The 18642-nt window shown below is 42.1% G+C and overlaps 1 protein-coding gene across 2 annotated transcripts in view; it reads left to right on the top strand.

Annotated features, from left to right (window-relative positions):
- Positions 1–18642, top strand: part of Mfsd6 (major facilitator superfamily domain containing 6) — a 63563-nt gene that overhangs the window by 27316 nt on the left and 17605 nt on the right. For both annotated transcript variants that reach the window (XM_029539018.1, XM_029539019.1), the window contains exon 3: positions 17887–17984. In XM_029539018.1, coding sequence (XP_029394878.1) covers positions 17887–17984 — 98 coding nt within the window. The remainder of the gene's footprint in view (positions 1–17886; positions 17985–18642) is intronic.

Here is an 18642-nt window from a genome sequence, read left to right as displayed (position 1 = left end):
TGTGTGTGTGAGAGAGAGAGAGAGAGAGAGAGAGAGAGAGAGAGAGAGAGAGAGAGAGAGAGAACCTCCAGCAGTCAGTTACCTCCTTCCACTTCTACTTGGGTCCCAGGAAACGAACTCAGGTCACTCTGGGCCATCTGCTACCTCAAGTAACTTATTTTCAATTTATCATAGTAGTAAGGAAAAAATATGTGAATCACCCAGTTTGTGTACTAGATAGGAGACTCAAATAGGTTAGTTCTAGGCTCCCTGCTTGCTTATGTAGTGTGGGGCTGTGCATGACTCCCACAGCATGTGTGTACAGGGCAAGCAGAGTTGGCTTACAGGAGTCAGTTCTTTCTGTCACCATGTGAGCCCTTGATGGGAACCTCATGCCCATCAGGTTTGGTGGCATGAGCATCTTGCTGACCCTAGGTGCCTTTTTCTAAGATATTCTCCTTTACAGGAGCAAAGATACATCATGCCCAGTTCAAAGACAAGCGGGGAGGGTGGGTCTACCAGACTTTGTTAACTGGTGTGCCTTAGAACCTTGAGGACACATCTTGTTGGTTAAAGTGCTTGCTGTGCAAGTCTGAGGACTTAAGTTCAGGTCCCCAGAAACCATACAAAGCTGGGATGTTAGCACATATCTGCATTCCTGGCATTCCCACAGAGAGATAAAAAACCGAGGAGGGATCCCAGGAAGCTCCTGGGCCACCCAGCCTGGTGTGTGCAGTGGGGACAAGGTAAAAATCAAGGACTGGCACCAAGATTACCCTCTGATTTCCACACATTTGTCAATGCGCGCGCACACACATATATACACACACATATACACACACACCAATATTCATTCATATGGAAATGCATATACAATAACACACACAGAGGACAGTATTTCATATGGAAATACATGCACAATCATACCCACACAATCACATACACACATAATCACACATACAGAGAGAGGGAGAGAGAGACGGAGAGGGAGAGGGAGAGAGAGAGAAAAAGATAGAGGTGGAGAGAGAAAGAGAGATGCTCCACCATTACCATAGAACACAAGAATGAGTTCAGTTCTCCAAGGCTGGTGTCATGACTAGCATGATCCTAGTTGCAAAAAGAGAAAGTAATTTGTTTCTTGTGGTGACTTACTGCATAAAATCATATTCCTATCTCAGTCTCTTCACTTAAAAAAATCCATTTGCAGAGTAAGTTGGGAAACAGTGATTTTGTTTTCACAATCATTATTTTAGAGGTGCTCATGGGGGAAGGGGTTTATGACTTCTGCCCCTGACTGTGTGGACCACAGGAAGGTGGTTTTACTGGTTTTTCTTTAAGCCATGGATTACAGAACTGCTCTCTTCAATTTTTCACAGGAGAAATTTAGAGCATGTATTAAAGACATTGTTGTCAGAAAAAAATGATATGTTATCTCCACATTTTATCAAACGGCGTAAACTTGAATATTTAAAAAAATGTTTTTGTAAATTCAGCTAACCCTACATGCACAGTCTCTCTCTCTCTCTCTCTCTCTCTCTCTCTCTCTCTCTCTCTCTCTCTCTCTCTCTAACGATGTTCAGAATTTTACTGGTGATAGGGTTGGGTGCCTTGTCTGACTTTTTTGGTGATGACCTTCACACAGCCAGATTGTGGCAATCTCCCTTGATGCAGGTGGGGACTCTGTAGACCTCTTAACTCCCTGACAGAGCATTCTACCCGACAGAAATACAGCCAGAAGTACCTTCCCGTGCGGAATCCTGCAGCTCCAGTTGTCACGGTTCCCTCTAGTTCCTGAAAAGCTAATAGAAAGGCAGTTCTAACCAATAAAAACAGTATCAGCTATAAAATTTGACGAGGCAGCTCACCAGGATCTGACTTTGAGAGAAAATTTGGCAATGTCAGTGATATTTCCAAAGTTGAGAGGGCAGTGGGATGTATTCTACCTATAGAGAATCCCGTGACTTACAGACCGAACCAGGAATTCCACAGTGACCAAAGAGAGGCAATCTGTAGCAGTTACAGCGCTGCCTGGCACTGGGGGCTGCAGAGGCCAGGGATCAGCACTTGGTTTCTGGGATAAGTGTGTCCCTGGCTCTTCAGCAGTGGTGGCCTGCTTCTAACACTGAGCTTCAGCATTAAACAGCACAACACAGCAAAAGACTGCATGAATTCTAGTTTTAAAGGGACTGGCGTTTAGAAAGTCTGAGGTTTAAGAAGCCTATTTTAGGGGACGAGGCTATGACGATTCCCAGGAGCTTGCTGGTCCATGTGAGCCACTGAAGAAGACGATACATCTTTACTGTATTGCCAAGAAACCCTTGTTTAATACAGTCCTGCTTCTGAAGAAACTAAACAGAACTACCCAATCCAAGTTCATGTGCATGTCTGTGTGTCTGTCTGTGGCTTATAGACACATACAAAGTTAATAGGTATTTTTACTTATAAAGTATAAAATATTAGTACAGTTGGGTGGATCTGAGATGGAATTCTTAAGAAGGTAAGAATTTTCTTAGGAATCAAAGTCAGTGACTTTAGATGTTTAGATTTGTTTTTATCTGTGCTGATGGGTAAGAAAGAGAAGATAGGTCAGAATAAGTTCATCACCAGTGGATTTTCTTTGTTGTGCAAACTGGAGCATTTTGAAATTAAAATAAGAGCAACTCTTGGCTGGTTTTGTCTCTCCAAGTCCAGTTTGTACATGGAAGACATACAAGCCAAGAAAGAAAGAAAATACAAGTCAAATTTGTTTATATTCTTTATAGTGCTCTCTCTCTCTCTCTCTCTCTCTCTCAGGTGTGTGTGTGTGTGTGTGTGTGTGTGTGTGTGTGTGTGTGTGTGTGTGTGTGTGACATACATATGTGTCTGTTAGATGACAACTTTTTGCTGCTGGTCCTCCTCAGTTGTTATCCAGTTTTTTTGAGACAGACTCTCATGGGCCTAGAACTCACCAAGTAAGCCAGGGTTGCTGACCAGGGACACAGAATCTGCTTGCCTCTGCCTTCCTAGTACTGGGATTACAACTGGGGCTGCCACACCTAGTATGTTGTTTTTATATGGGTTCTTGGGATTAAACTTAGGTCATGCTTCCAAGGCAAGCCTTTTACCAATCAAGCTATCAACCCAGCCCCCTTAGTGCCATATTTTAAGGCCTTGGAAATATAATATACACATTCAATCTCTGTGATAGCTTGCACACAGCATAATTGTAACTATTGCTATTATTATATTTATGTGAGTTTGTTTCTGTTTTTCAATTCCTTTCCAATTCTGCCTTCAGTGACATTCAGTATGGTGTACTCATAAGAAGGAATTGCATGCAAGAGGTAGACTAAGTATGTCAGCATTGAAGGCTCTCAGAATACCAAAGCAAAATTAAGTGGGTAAATGTCTGAATGCTACATTTTGATAGGATTATTGGGATATAACAATACACAAATATTAAAAGCTAAGCATTTTCATGGGTAAATGAATATATTTAGAAAAGTACTAAATGGAGAGACAGAGCATATTCTAGTTGTTATGAGACTTGGATTATTTTCTTTTTCGACAAGACGTAAGGAAAAGGGAGCAAAGAAAATCCACGCTGTATGGCAGTGTCCTGTCCAAGGAAGGAGGGAAATGGGTCCTAAGTTTCTATTTCTTGCTTCTCAGTGTTCTCTGCATTTTCTTTTGTTTGTATTTCCTATTGGAAAAAAATTTGAATACTTTGTCACCTTATAATGGACTTATGTAACCATTCTACTGTTAAAGACCCAAATATATATGAGTAAGTCACTGTAGCTATGTCTTTTTTTTTTTTGTAGCTATGCCTTAAAGAGGCATATCCTTCCAAATATATCAGGTACACACTAAGAAGTTTTTATACTTAGTTTGTTTATTACTAAGTTTACCCTAAATAACATAAGCAAAAATTATTAAAAATGTGCTTTATATTATAACATGGCCTCTGGCTCTATTTTTGTTTCTTTAATAATGAGACTTGGTCATACTTATACATCCAATTAAGAATTTATGTTCTACTGTGCCCATCAGCAACAGCCCTAATTTGAGTAGTAATTATAGTTCTTTTTTGTCAAAGAGAATGGGCTTGTAGTGAGGCTGTTGAGAATGTGCAAGGACCCAGGTTTGATCTCTAGAACAGGGGTGAGGTAGAGTAAGGGGGTGGGGACTAAAGCTCACATGAGGATATGAAAAAGCAAAGTAATGTCCAGTCTGAACAGCTATGTGAGTACTTGGTTCCTTCAGTGTTGGTCTACTTCTTATTAGACAAGCCAAAAGACTAAGTCATTTAACTAATTTTATTTCTAAATATCCATAGAAATATTTAAGGAGTTACAATTATATAACTTAGAAGAGAAGAGAAGAAATCCCTAGAGATTATTTTTTATAATATCTCTCTCCAAAGATTTTTTTAACCTAAGGAAGAAAAAGACATAATTCATTCTTATTTCTGAATTATTAAGAGCTATTCTTTGGTGACTTTCTACTGAAAACATGCCTGCCCCTGTAACAGGCACCAGTTACTAAATCTTTGCTTTCCTGTGGCTCTGGCATTAACAGTGGAAGCTTAACTTTTGATTATACCCTCTGGTTTTGTGTCTTTGGACCATGCTGCTGTGTGTTGTAGTTGCCTGTAGAGGTTGGGACTGTGGTTCAGTCCTGGGCTACCTCTGCAGCCAGGCATTTCATTTCATTCAGGAAAGTGAGAAAGAGTGAAATATGTCAGCCAGGGCTTCACTCCGGCTGCCAGTCCAAGCCCTAGGTGCTTGGGTAGAGTGGCAGTGGCCATGTTTTCTCAGTTTTGTGAGTTTCAAGTTCCTTGGTGAAACTGGAGCAACAACTGTACCTGAGTTCAGTGCATGTTTAAAAGCCAGTGAGATAATGCACAGTATTGACTTAAGTGCTCAGCTAGGAACAGGAAGCAGTATCATTACGTTATATGTTCACTCCTTGGGCAAACGTTTATTAACTCCACAGTCTTGGCAGGCACTTTTGTTGATTCAGGCAAACATGCAGTATATAACGTGACAGATGAACGGGCTTCCTGGACTAATGTTCTATTGCGGTGGGCAATAAAGAGTAAACATTATTTTAATTTCATGATATGTAATACATCCCAAATTAGCTAAGCCAAGGAAGTGGGTTTAGTCGGGGTAGGGATAGGTCTGGTGTGTGTGTGTGTGTGTGTGTGTGTGTGTGTGTGTGCTTTCTCTGAAGAAATGTCAGTTGTTCAGAGTCCTGCACATTAAGATTTAAGGACAAAGAAACTACAGGAGTGTGAATGATCTAAGTTGTAAAGAACAGTAAATGAGCAGAGCGGGCAGGAGCCCTGCGTGGCTCAAGGATCTCAGGAACAGTGGCAGTGCTCTTCTAGGAGTCCTGCGTGGTTCAAGGATCTCAGGAACAGTGACAGTGCTCTTCTAGGAGTCCTGCGTGGCTCAAGGATCTCAGGAACAGTGGCAGTGCTCTTCTAGGAGTCCTGCGTGGCTCAAGGATCTCAGGAACAGTGACAGTGCTCTTCTAGGAGTCCTGCGTGGCTCAAGGATCTCAGGAACAGTGGCAGTGCTCTTCTAAGAGGGATGGAATTTGAGCAGGGGACAGCGTATACAGTCTTTTCTTTCTCTGAAAAAAAAAAGTTTATAGGAAGACAGTATTTCTGTGTACATGTTGGTGTGTATGTATACGTGTCTGTGCAGGTATGTGTGCATGCATTTGGGGACCAGAGGTTGACATCTGGTGCTTTGCACTGTCACTCTCCACCTAATCACCTGAGCAAGGGCAACTCACTGACTGGCTGACTGGTTGTCCAATGAGCATCAAGGGTTCTCTGGCCTCTACCCAGCCCTGCGAGCTGGGGTTACAGCTCACAGGACCATTCTTAGGCTTACAAGGGTGCTGGGAAATCCAAACTCATGCTTTTGTGGCAGGCACTTTGCCTACTGAGCCTTCTCTCCAGCCTCTTTTCTTGTTTTGTTTTGTTTTGTTTTTTCAATAAACATCACTTAAGTATTTATGTTGCTATACATCCAGGAAGGTCCATTTTACCACATCTTTGGATTTCAGAGAAAATATGAATTGTTCTTTTTTTTTATTGAACTATAAGTCAATGTTTTGTGCTCTCTTAATTCAGTTGAAAATTTTTATTCTATTTTAACAGCATCAAGATTTCTGAATTTCCCTAAATTCTCGAGCATAAGTAAAATATCAAAATATGGTAACAATCTCTCACTGCAATAAAATATAATTATAAGACAAGACAATGAGTATAGCAGTGGCCATACTATCATTCTCATGCTTATTACATGCAAAGTGCTCTGCAGAAACGTGTTAGATGCATTAGCAACAGCTGTTAGGTGTTGCTATGTCCATTTTAAGATGAGAGTTGTACTTGTTAAATGCCCATGGTAGCACAGCTCATTAATAAATTGACAATATGTGTGCACCCAACTTCTGACATTGTGATATCACCTTTCCAACTATGTTGAGGAACTTCACTATTAAATTATAAAAATAAAGTTGAAAAGAAATCTCAGGAACACTTTTAGTAAGTCTGCGGTTTTATGACTTCTTGTTGGGGCATCCTGGCGATTCTGGGTTCCTGGTGGACATGCTGAAAACCATCAGACTTCAAAACCACACTCTCAACTCTAAACTTATACGTTAGCATGGCAAGGATTTTGTTCCTTTATAGAACCCATTCTTACTCTTTAATCATATTCTCTTCTTGGATTGAACAATGTCTGGTAACAGCTTTCAAATCTCAGGCACCTTTGAGACAGAGCTGTGCTGTAGAGGGCTGGGCGATGCACTCCCATGAACTGACCTGTTCGCACCTGATCTGTCATTGGGATGCCTCCTGGAGATGAAGCCTTTCCAGGTTCTTAGGCTTTCGATGAGGTCATAAACACATGGGACTAGGGCTTAGCAGGCATGTGCTTGTGTGCTCACTTCTTTTCACATTTGTTGGTTCCCTTCTTCCCTGACTCTCTCTCTCCCCTCCTCTCCTTGTCCCTTCCCTCACCATCTTACCTTTTCTGTCCATTTCTCCCCTTCCCTTTCCCTCCCTGTTTCTTTCTTCTTCCCTCCATTTTTCTCTGTCACATTTCCTGGAATAAATAGCAGCCTTTTACCAGATAGTGTCACCAAACACACCCATGAGTCTCCAGGTCCCAGAACTTAGAAGTAAATGTCTGCTTTTTTACAACCCAGGTGCCTTCTTATGACAGCCTGAAGTAACCTCTACGCCTCTACATAGAGGCAGGAAGGAAAGCCTGAACTGTATGTAAAGAATTTCCAAATACTCTCACAGCCAGGGGATGCTGTAGAGGAACTTATGGCTCAGCATAGCAAAATAGCCAAGGAATGAGTCCAGCAGTGGCAGACCTTTCTTCTGCATGTGTGTGCCTTCTTGGTGACATGTACATTGGTTTAACAAACCTACTGTGCAAGCCTAAAACAAACAAGCAAACAAACATCAAACCAGATTTGTCCATAGCCTCCCCTTGTTTGGGAGAAGAGTTAGACTTCAGTCCAGGTCATCTGATCATTTACACATGTCATATATTATTGTCAGTGTAACCATTATAGATAACATTATGATTTCATTGCAATTAATCAAATCACTGATAATGACTATGACTATTTTCTTACTAAGTTATTATTGCTAATTGTATTATTATATTATTCTGGAGTTGTATGATATTTTTTAGAAATCAGTTTCAAATGTAGGCAGAACATGATAACACATACTTGTAAGATGAGATTTTAAGGCAGGGAGAGGTGTATGTGTGTGTATGTGTGTGTGTGTGTGTGTGTGTGTGTGAGAGAGAGAGAGAGAGAGAGAGAGAGAGAGAGAGAGAGAGAGAGAGAGATCCTTAAAAGATTGATGGTGAGAGGAAGGGCTAGGATTAGATTTAAAGATCAGGTTGAGTGCTCTGTGCTGAGTGCTTGTGTTGAGTGTTCTGTACTAAGTGCTCTGCGTTGAGTGCTCTGTGCTGTGTATTCTGTGCTGAGTGATCTTTGTTGAGTGCTCTGTGCTGAGTGCTCTGTCCTCTCTGTGGCTTGTTCCTACCTCCCTTCTTCTCTCACCATGTAAGCCTGTCCTTGGTTTCTGTGACTTACATAGCTGACAGGAGACTTCTGAGCCTCCAGTAAATAAGGAACCCTCCTCACCTCGTATCCTGCCTCCACTGGATGGATGCCTGTGTTGTCTCCAGCTTCCTCAGTGAAGATAGCTCCTTTCTTCCCAGAACACCATTTGCTTCTGGGTAAGCTTTTATTGTGATCCAGAATCTTGGACCGATGCTGAGTGGCATTTACTTTTCTACTTTTCTTCTGCCTGCTCTTCTCATTGATTCGTGAACGTTTAAAATGTCAGAAAGCTTTCCAAAGCCAACACAAATACATACCCAGCTTCCTTAATCTAAATGCTCAGCCGTGTCCCAAGAAAACACATTAACATGCCAAGCTACTGTCCAGGGACCCACCCTGCAGTCGGAAAACAACATGTGGCTGTCAGTCTAATAGTGACTCTCTGCTGGATCCCTGCCCCCACCCCACCCCTCTCTTTGCTCATCTGTGAATTGGGCTGCTGGAGTAGCCACTGTACTTCTTTTAGTTTGAACTATGGGTCTACTTTATGCTGTGATTTTGAAAGCAGTCACCTATCAGACCTCCCCTTCCTGGATGCCCTTATCCTTTATGTCCCAGGATGCTCAGACTGTGAGTAGTAGGACTCTGCAGGAGACAGTCACACAATCCTATCTGTCCATCCAGCCAGTGATGGGTATGTGGGCGTGTGACTTAGAGCGGTACTGCTGCACCAGACTGATGTTCTTCAGAGCTATGTGACTTCCCTGGAATTTGGAACCTAGTCTTTCGGGTTTGGGCAGAATTCTCAAGGCATCAATGTTCTTGCTGAAAGCTTTGCATTTTACTTAGTGTTGGCTTACACACTTTATTTTCTTTTCCGTGTGTGTCTGCGTGGGAGGATGCATGAAGTGCTGCAGCACGTGTGTGGTGGTCAGAGAACAACTTACAGAGTCACTTCTTTTCTCCCACCAAGTAGGTTCTGGGGGTTGAACAAAGGTTGCCAGGCTTGGTGGCAGGCACCTTTACTGACTGAGCCAGTTTTTTCTAGCCCTACACTTATTGTTTATAGGATTATTTGATCTGTTCAAAAGTGACCTTAAAAGGCCACTTCACGTATGCCTGCCTGGATATAATCCATGTGCTCCACTGTGCTCCACACTGGCTAAGTGTACTTATTAGCAATGTTTGTACAAGCCTTTCATTTTATATCTACCAGTGGAAAAGTAAATGCCAATCCCCCAGCTAAAGTAAATGAGCAAATATGTCTGAATGAGGCTGGACAAAGTACTCACAGCCCTTCTCATAGACCCAGCTTCCTTCTACCTCGTCCTTCCACCCAACTGTAGAGTCTGGACACCAGCACTGACCCATTGTTCATGGGGAGGCTGTAATGATACACGCTTGGAAGTGAATGTTTGTAGAGGTGGTTAAATTAACATGAAGGCATTTTTTGTTTTGTTTTGTTTTTTGTTTTTTCCCAATTTTTATTAGATATTTTCTTCATTTGCATTTCAAATGCTATCCCAAAAGTCCCCTATACCCTCCCCCTGCCCTGCTCCCCTACCCACCCACTCCCACTCCTTGGCCCTGGCATTCCCCTGTACTGGGGCATATAAAGTTTGCAAGACCAAGGGGCCTCTCTTCCCAATGATGGTCAACTAGGCCATCTTCTGCTACATATGCAGCTAGAGACACGAGCTCTGGGGATACTGGTTAGTTCATATTGTTGTTCCACCTATAGGGTTGAAGACCCCTTCAGCTCCTTGGGTACATTCTCTAGCTCCTCTATTGGGGGCATTGTGTTCCATCCAATAGCTGACTGTGAGCATCCACTTTTGTGTTTACCAGGCACTGGCATAGCCTCGCAAGAGACAGCTATATCAGGATTCTTTCAGCAAAATCTTTCTGGTGTATGCAATAGTGTCTGCGTTTGGTGGCTGATTATGGGATAGACCCCTGGGTGGGGCAGTTTCTGGATGGTCCATCCTTACGTCTCAGCTCCAAACTTTGTCTCTGTAACTCCTTCCATGGGTATTTTGTTCCCAATTCTAAGAAAGGGAGAAGTATCCACACTTTGGTTTTCCTTCTTCTTGAGTTACATGAAGGCATTTGTATGAATTCTCATCTATCCTGACTGCTGTCCTTATGAAAAGTTACCCAGACACAAACAACCACAGAGGGAAGACATTCTTCACAATGACATAGGACAAGACAGTCACTGACAAACCAGGGTGGAAGGCACTTGAAGAAATCAACACTACTGGCATCCCCTTCCTGAATTCCAAGCCCCCCAAATCCTAAGATGGTAACTGTCTATTGCTTAAACCATTCAAATTCTCTGTAGTATGTGCAGGGGTAGACCCACAGGACTGGCTTCATCCTGCTGTGGCCTCTAGTCCATGGCAGGTCACTACCTAGCCTTGGTTTGGCCATATGTAGTGATGTAGAACTTGCTCACTCATAAGGCAGCTAACATTCGTGTCACATGGGACATGGCAGAAAACCTTACTCAGAGAGACTTAGAAGAGGGGAATATATTGTATAGCTGAAAAGCCCAGCCAATGCCTTAGGTATAGTTTTAAGTAGGTCTCAAGTGATGCCATCAGAACCTGGGTTCTTCCTTCTACCAGTCCTTTGGTGACAAGCTGAGCCATACAGATGCTGGAGATCCCAGGCAGCTCCAGGGTCAGTCCGTCCAGCTAGAAACTGAGGAAGGCCTCAGACAATACTCTGCTGTACAGACTGTACCTTTGTCTGCCTTGCACTTCCTCTTCCAAAGAAGGGGTACCCACCCGCTTCAGTGTCCTTGTAGCCTACTTCTCCAGTTCCCTTGGCTACTCTTCCACATCATCCATCTTATCTGGGATTTTTCCATCCCCTTCATTTTCTGGCTTTTATTTTTTTTCATCTGTCTGATTTGTAAGTCATGTCTTCAAATGTACCATTACAAGCACAAAAGCAAGAGGAGCAGCTATGGACTTGGTCACCATTCTTCTTTAGCTTGAATTTTAATTAACGTTTTGAGTTCTCTCAAATGTCACCTAGAGTCAACTAAACTTTGGATGCCTTTCCCAAAATAACCAATATATCAAATGCCACTGATTATGCTCTGGAAATTATAGCATTCATACCAGGTGGCTACCTCCGCCCTATTAGGAAAAACTAAATAATAGTGTGTGTGTGTGTGTGTGTGTGTGTGTGTGTGTGTTCACTTAGCTTTTATCTATTTAGAAAACATAATACCTGAGCAGAAGTAGATGGATCAATGATAGTCGTATTCACTTTTGAATATTTTAATTTCCTTCCTGGATAAGTACAGACAGGTAAAAGAACAATAAAGAAACATAAATAGGACCATAGACTCGCACTACAGTGACCTTGCCGATGGTGGCTGTCATTGTCCTATTAGCTCCTTAGCCATCTAAGAGGAGAAAGATCTGACAATAACAGGGAATGACTTGGTCCAGCAGTGACCTCAGACTCTGTTAACTCAACTTTTATTGGTATCTGCAGAAGACACATACAGCTAAGATGATCATTGCTTCTCTCCCACCTTCTTTTCTGATGCGGTGGTTCGTAGGCGCTGTTCTCCAAGGATGGGTCAGTAGCCCAGGATAACTCTTGGTATCCTCCAAGAGTTTTTGGTTGTCTCTTCAGCTGCCTGGTGTCCTCCAGGAGGTCAGGCTTGTCCCTTCAGCTGTTCTATGGGAACACTACTGGATCTTGGAGCTCTGTGGCTTACATGTTAACAGTTCTGTCTTTTAGTGAAACAAGCCTCTAGTGAGCAGAGCCTTGCTGTCTGCTTCTGCGCATGTGCTGGCTTCCGTTGTACAGTGTCTCAGGATGTTGCCCAAAGCCACTTCTTGTCCCTATGCATTGAACTGTTTACATCTTCACAGAAATCATGTTTATCTTCAAGCTTAGTCATAAACATTGTCAAAAATGTTGCCAAATATGGACATCTTTTTTAACCTTCCTGTTTCTAAGAAGTTAATCAATTTCTTCATAAACTATTCACTTATTCCTATACTTTAACCAGCTATCTGGAAATACACACTTATAAACATAACATATACATAATGAGTATTTATATCCTATTTGCCATTGTACCCATAGTATATAGTGTAAATGTGTTTACTAAATATTTATTAATCAGTGTTTGATTTAAAGTATTCATAATTCCCACCAGTTCGTAACTATTTATTGAATACTCATTATATCAGGCAGTAAGTATAAAATGACGTGATCCTAATATCAGAGAGCCCACCTTCCACTGACAACATGGTCAGCTTATAATGTATAGTTACTATAAGCTGACTGTTGTGCAGAGTCACATGGTGTTGTTATCGTTTGCAAAAGGAATGGCCCTCGTATGTGATATAGCGGAGTAAGACCTGAAGGAGCACCATCTGGACATAGGGATGGGGTGGTGCTGCACCAATTGTTCCTTCAGCATACATATGGGCTAGAGGACACAGTGCTGGCCTGGGTAGGCTGTGTGAAAAATGGCTTTTAAAATAATATTGGTTTGATTTGAATGTCCCCACTACATTCTGTATGCTTTCTGATATGACTCTGAAGCAAGCAAGTAGACAGACTTAAGGAAATTAAGTCTGTCTCTACAGAGCACCTTCTTCTCTTCCTCTTCCTCCTCCTCCTCTTCCTCCTCTTCTCCCCTCCCTTCCTCCTTCTCTTCCTCCTTTTTTGTTCAGAAAGAAAATAATTGTGGAAATACTATTTCATGTTTTCAACTTTTTAGGCAACTATGTGGTTTAGTTACACCCAGATTCTCAATAAATTAAAGATATAGGAACAATATTCAGTAGTATTTCAGCTAGGACCCTGTTATTTTTTTAATTTTACTTTTATTATTTTTGTTTAGGGGTGTGTATGTGTGTGTGTGTGTGTGTGTGTGTGTGTGTGTGTGTGTTTGTGTGTGCCACAGGTGTGTGGGTACTTGTGGCATCCGGAAGAAGGTGTCAATTTGGCCAGAGCTAGAGTTTCAAGCAGTTGTGTCACCTGACAAAGGTGCTAGAACTTGAGTTTGAGTCCTCTGCAAAAGCAGCCAGTGCTCTTACCCACTGGGCTGTCCCTCTGGTCCCTGCTATTTTAAACTGGAACAGAAACTCAGGTCACAAAACACAGGGGCCTGGAGATATAGATTGGCTATGTAGAGACTTGGTTGAGCATCACAGGATGAGCGTAGTTAGACTCCCTGTTTCCGCATTTGCTGTCTCTGAAATACTTTCTTGAATAAGTCTGGATGGAGAGGTTTCCTTGTTCCCCTCTGCCCTTATACTTTTTACCCTTTTTATAACTTTTTCAATACAGACTCTGTCCATCTTTTGCTTTCTGGTTAATTTTTGTTCCCTCTGCTCCTGCTGTATGTAATGAATGCTGTTTCTACTTTTGCTGGCTTTTAACCCAGGCATGTCTGACCCAATATGGGTAGCAAGTGTTCCCATACCTCTTTGTGCATGTGTCCTTGTTTTAGCTTGCTTATTGACATTGCTTTCTTCTCAGCGGACTGTCATTTTTTTTTTAAGACAAGGAACATCTTCTGTTTGTTTTTATTGACCTTGAACCCAGCAGTATGCAGAGTGCACAGTGATGTCTTAGTTAGTGTGCACTATTAAAACACACGTTTACTGTAGTTTTGTCTGGCTCTTGGGAATGGGCACTCCACTGCATTACAGTTGGTATCCTGCTCACATATGCTGTATCAGCAACTCCAAATGACTTCACAATTCTGTGCCTTCTTTATTCAGTACCACCAATTGAAAACAATAACCAGCTTTACTGTGACCATCGGTCACCCCAAAATTGCTGCTACCATGAACTGTGGTTATATAAAAAGTTAGAGTCTCATAAGCACTTTTCTCTGACCTTCACATTTTGCTCCAATTTAGGTTAATCTGACAAGTTATTTGGCTTTTTGCTATGTTTACACATCTTGGTGAGTAATGTCACATACACCAAATACTTGCTCCAAACCTGCCTCTTTCTTGTCTGCTTTTCTTACTGACTCCTGCTACGAATAGAAAAGAGATAAAGTTGTTGCTACCCTCACAGCAATGATTTATAGGTTCCTATCCACGTTTGCTCCCTGAGAAGTGTTTTATGTCACTGGTACCATGGAATAGTCTAAGACCCCGAATGTAACTTTATGTTCAGTGTAAAGACTTGGTCTGTCCAGAAGAAGGCCTAGTAAATACACAATAACTCGGAGTAAATGCACTGGCTTCAGAGCTGCCCTAACAAAATACTCGTGACAGGACAGCTTAGGATACTTGTTTTTCTTCAAAGTTTTTGAAGCTAAAAGTCTAACATAAAAGTGCCTCCAGGGTTAGCTTTCCTGAGGGCCACTCTTTGGCTTGCCTTCTTCTACTATCTGTCCCTTCATTCTCTCTTCCCCTCATCTGAAGATATAAGACATTGGATTAGGACCCACCTGTGTGACCTTATTTGATGTCACCAAATACATTCACATTCAGCCTAAAAAGGGGATATTATAGTTTAGATATCCTGTTCAAACACTCAAGGGACTCTTGGGTTTTGCTGAAATACTTTTCAGTCGGTAAGTGTGTCTAGCTTTCCATGACTATAACAAAATACTAGAGACAACATTTAAAAGGAGGAAGAAATGTTTGGGCTATGATTTCATTCCAGGTTAACTTAGCCTTGTGTCTCTGGGCTTGAGATTGGGGAGGACACTGTAGTATGGAATGCATGGTGAAAGAAAGCCTCTCACCTTGTGGTGGTCAAGAAGCAAAGAACCAGGAAAGGGGTGGGGTCCCAATATCCCCTTCAAGTACCCGACCCCTGTCTTAGTTGTTTTTCTCACTGCTCTGACAAAATATCCACATGGCAACTTAAAGGGAGGAAGGTCCATTTTTTACTCTCACAGTTTTAGGCAGTACAATATGTTATGGCGGAGGGGGTAGGGTGGGGGGAAGGGCAGTGGCTTGTCAGTGAGGCAGGAGCTTTGTGCTGTGGCTCCTTCATTTACAGCTTGGTGACTTGAGAATCAGAGGGTGGGACTGACATGGCAGGGCCAGCTATCATCTTCAAAGACCTACCAGTAGCTCTCCTCCACCAGCCAAGCCCACAGCCTCCCAGAACAGTGCCCGCCAGCTGTGACCTCCACCGGCTTCTCCACTGCATTCCAATCGCACACCCATCTGGGGACCAGAGCTGCCACATGTGGACTGTGGGGGACACTTGAAATCCCACATCTAAGAGGGTCCCTCGGGAATCCTGGAATAAAGTTTTTTGTCAGAGAATAAAAAATTTCTTGCATCTCCCCCTCCCCCCCCCACACACACTGTTTTAAGTAATGGTAATGCCATCACTTATCAAGTGCTTGTGTTGTGTGTGATACAAACTTGTGGGATGCTGTGCTATTATCGGCATTTGATATGTGAAGATCCTGTCTTAGAGAGACAGAGAAAGCTGTTCTATTCTCATTTTTCTTTTTATGGGACTCTTTTTGATCCAGCACACTATCTGTTGTGAATTCGGAACCAAGGGGATGAAGTAATGGTAAATTAAATTCATAGCAACTAAGCTGGTTGGTTTCAGTGAAGACCAAAGAGTCCCACAAGGTACACGCCAGTAACTCCACGTACGGAGAACCTGGAGGTCACAGTATAATGCGACCTTTAATCTGGCTGCTTAACATTGTGCTACTTGAAGCTGAGAGTTTTGTACTGTGTCCTGGGTCAAATAAAGTTTCACAGCTCAAAAGCATGGTTAAAGATGGGCAGTATGAATGTTAGAGGTGATGAGTAATTTTGCTTAGGGCATGCTTATGGGATATCACTGGAGACACTTGGGAGAAGCGTGCCTGTGTTTCTCTCAGCATCAGAACAGCCTTGGAGGTTTTTAATGTACCACACCTGGGCTTTACCAAGAGCGCTCTTTTTTTTGATGGGTCCTGACACACACGTTTAGAAATTATCAGAGCAAATTTGATCTATAGCTAAGGCTAGCAATTAACGAGCTAGGCCAGTGGTCAAGGTTGTGGCTTAAGGGTCAAATCTGGACTACATCCTGTTTTTTTTTCCCCTTTGGTTTTTTTTTTTTTTTTTTTTTGTATAGTTCATGAATTTTTTTTTAATCTACATTTTGAAAGTGGTTGAGAAAAAGCACAAGAAGAACTCATGAAATTTATATTAAATTTAAATTCTAGTGCTTCTAACAAACTGTTGGTATGGCCACACTTATTCATTTGTGGCTGCTATCACACTGCCACAGTGGAGTTCAATTGCAATAGACTGTAGCGCAGAAAGCCTAGATTGTCTACTTCATAGGCCCTAATACTGATCCCTAAGTTAGGCTAAGTGGGAGCCATGAACAGGGCTGCTTTCCAACTTAAAAACGAAGCAGAAAGGCCTGTTTCTGTATAGGGGTTTATATCTTAATTTTCTGTGTCATTTTTTTTGTAACAGAGAGAGGCTGATAGATTAGTAGCAAGTAAAAGTAATTTTTATCAAACAAGACTAAAATATATGCATTTAATCACTAAGCCACATAAGTATGAATATACGATCTGTAGAACTAGATGGCCCAGGCCTCTCTCTATGGAAAAAACTTCCTTGAGGACCTCATAAGCTCCTTCTAGTAGTCCCTGTCCCTGTCCCCTGTCTCCTGCACCTCCCCACTTTGACTTTGTCTTTTCTTGCATACTTATGATCACGTCCAGCTAGAGGCAGTGTTTCAGAAATGTAAATATACAGTTGTGCAAGATGAGAGCAGACGCCAATTGTCCTGTGGGTTTTCCTTCACTCTGGTTTTCATCCACTTAGAGAGCTTGGCATGCAGGCTGGAGGGAGGCTCGGTGGCTATGACCACTTTCTGTGCTTCTAGAGGACCTGAGATTGGTTCCCAGAACTCAGAGCAGACAGCTCGAAACAGCCTGTGGCTCCATGTCCAGGAGATACGATGTTCTTTTCTGGTTTCATGTGTACCTGAATACTGCACATGTTCTGCCTGTCTGTCTGTCTGTCTGTGCCTGTCTTATAAAAGCCTCAAGGTTAAGAAAATTATCAGAAGATAGAAAATAGGGATGGGGGCTGCTCCTGTCGCCATGAGCTGAGAAGCAGCCACAGTTGTATTCAGAGTGCTGCACAGCCTTATTCTATGCTCATTTTGATTGACTTATATTTTTGGTAGTAGTAATATGAGAGATTGCTGTACACTTATCTGTTTTGTAAGAATGTGATATCACAGGTAATTTTAAAAATGACAAACATGAATCAGTTGTACTCCAGAGAAAACATATTTGATTTCCAGTTTATGGTTTGTCATACTTGCTTGTCTTCCAAAGATGTGAATTTTATGAAATTCTTTGGTGACTTGCATATATATTCAAGGCTTAGGTTCCCATTTTTACACTTCCCCCATCCACTTTAACCTCTCTACCCATCATTGTGAAGTGACTATGGACCCAGCCATGTTTAGGCTCCAGCCACCTGGAAGGAAGCCAGTAATGTCATTTTATTGCTGGCTGTGAGCCCAGACTATCTGAAAAAGCATCAGTTTTGCCACTAATGAAGTTTTTAGGAAGGGTGATGCTGGTTTTGACATTAAGCATTTGGGGACATTAAGCATAAGGCAGCAGGCAGATAAGATAGGGACAGTCTCCTTCCTACACTGTTGGTTAAGTTTTTCCATGAGGTATCATGTTCCTAAGTTTGGAACATATCCGTTTAATAGTGAATGGTTTGGAGAGTGATATAAGTAATACTCACAATTTGTGTTTCACACTTGACCCTCAACTTAACACTACTTCTTTTTTTTTTTTTTCTTTTCCAGGGTTTTATACATTGGCCTGGCCTGTAATACAGCTCGCTATATTTACATTTCCTACCTGGAAAACGCCTGGACTGTCCTCCCTATGGAAGTTCTGCAAGGTAAGCTGACAGCTAGCAAGGGAACAGGCTCTTTGCTGCTCCTGCAGTGACCACAGTGGCCCTGGGACCTGACCTTCTGCATCAGGTTCTACCCCGGAAGGAAGGGAGGGTCCACCCCCGGCTCTGACTGCAGAGGCTGGCTCTTCAGCTGCTCTGAATGCTGTCTTGTGCTGAGCCAAACAAGGCTGACTGTTTTCCACACCCTTGTTTAAACAAAGAAAGAGGAAGAAATTCGGTTGTAGGGTCCTCCAAAGGTGGTTTTAAAATATAAAAGGATGTGTCTTTTAAAGGCTCTTCTGTTTTTTTTTTGTTTGTTTGTTTGTTGTTTTGTTTTGTTTTTAGGTTAACTGTACATATGAGAAAATATGGCTCTAATATTTTATCTCTTAGGTTATTTTTATTGCATCTGGTGGTTTATAATGAAACCTTGAGGGTCATGTTACTGTTTTGCCATGAGCCACCTAAGTCTTTGCTCAGACAAGCTCTTCCGATTTCATTCTGTTGCTTCAGGGCACTGCTTCCCACCAAGATATAAATCTGAGAGACTCTTAGCATGCGGATCAAGAGTACTAAAAGCATTGATCTTGTTTAAAGCTTCTTGCCGTGTTAGTGTGCATGACCCTATCTAGATTCTAAAACTTTGCTAGCCTGTATAGTG

The sequence above is a fragment of the Mus pahari genome, chromosome 5 (assembly GCF_900095145.1).
Source record: "Mus pahari chromosome 5, PAHARI_EIJ_v1.1, whole genome shotgun sequence".
NCBI classification, from domain to species: Eukaryota; Metazoa; Chordata; class Mammalia; order Rodentia; family Muridae; genus Mus; species Mus pahari.
The sequence above is the reverse complement of the archived record's forward strand: the minus strand, read 5'-3'. Positions and strand labels throughout refer to the sequence as shown.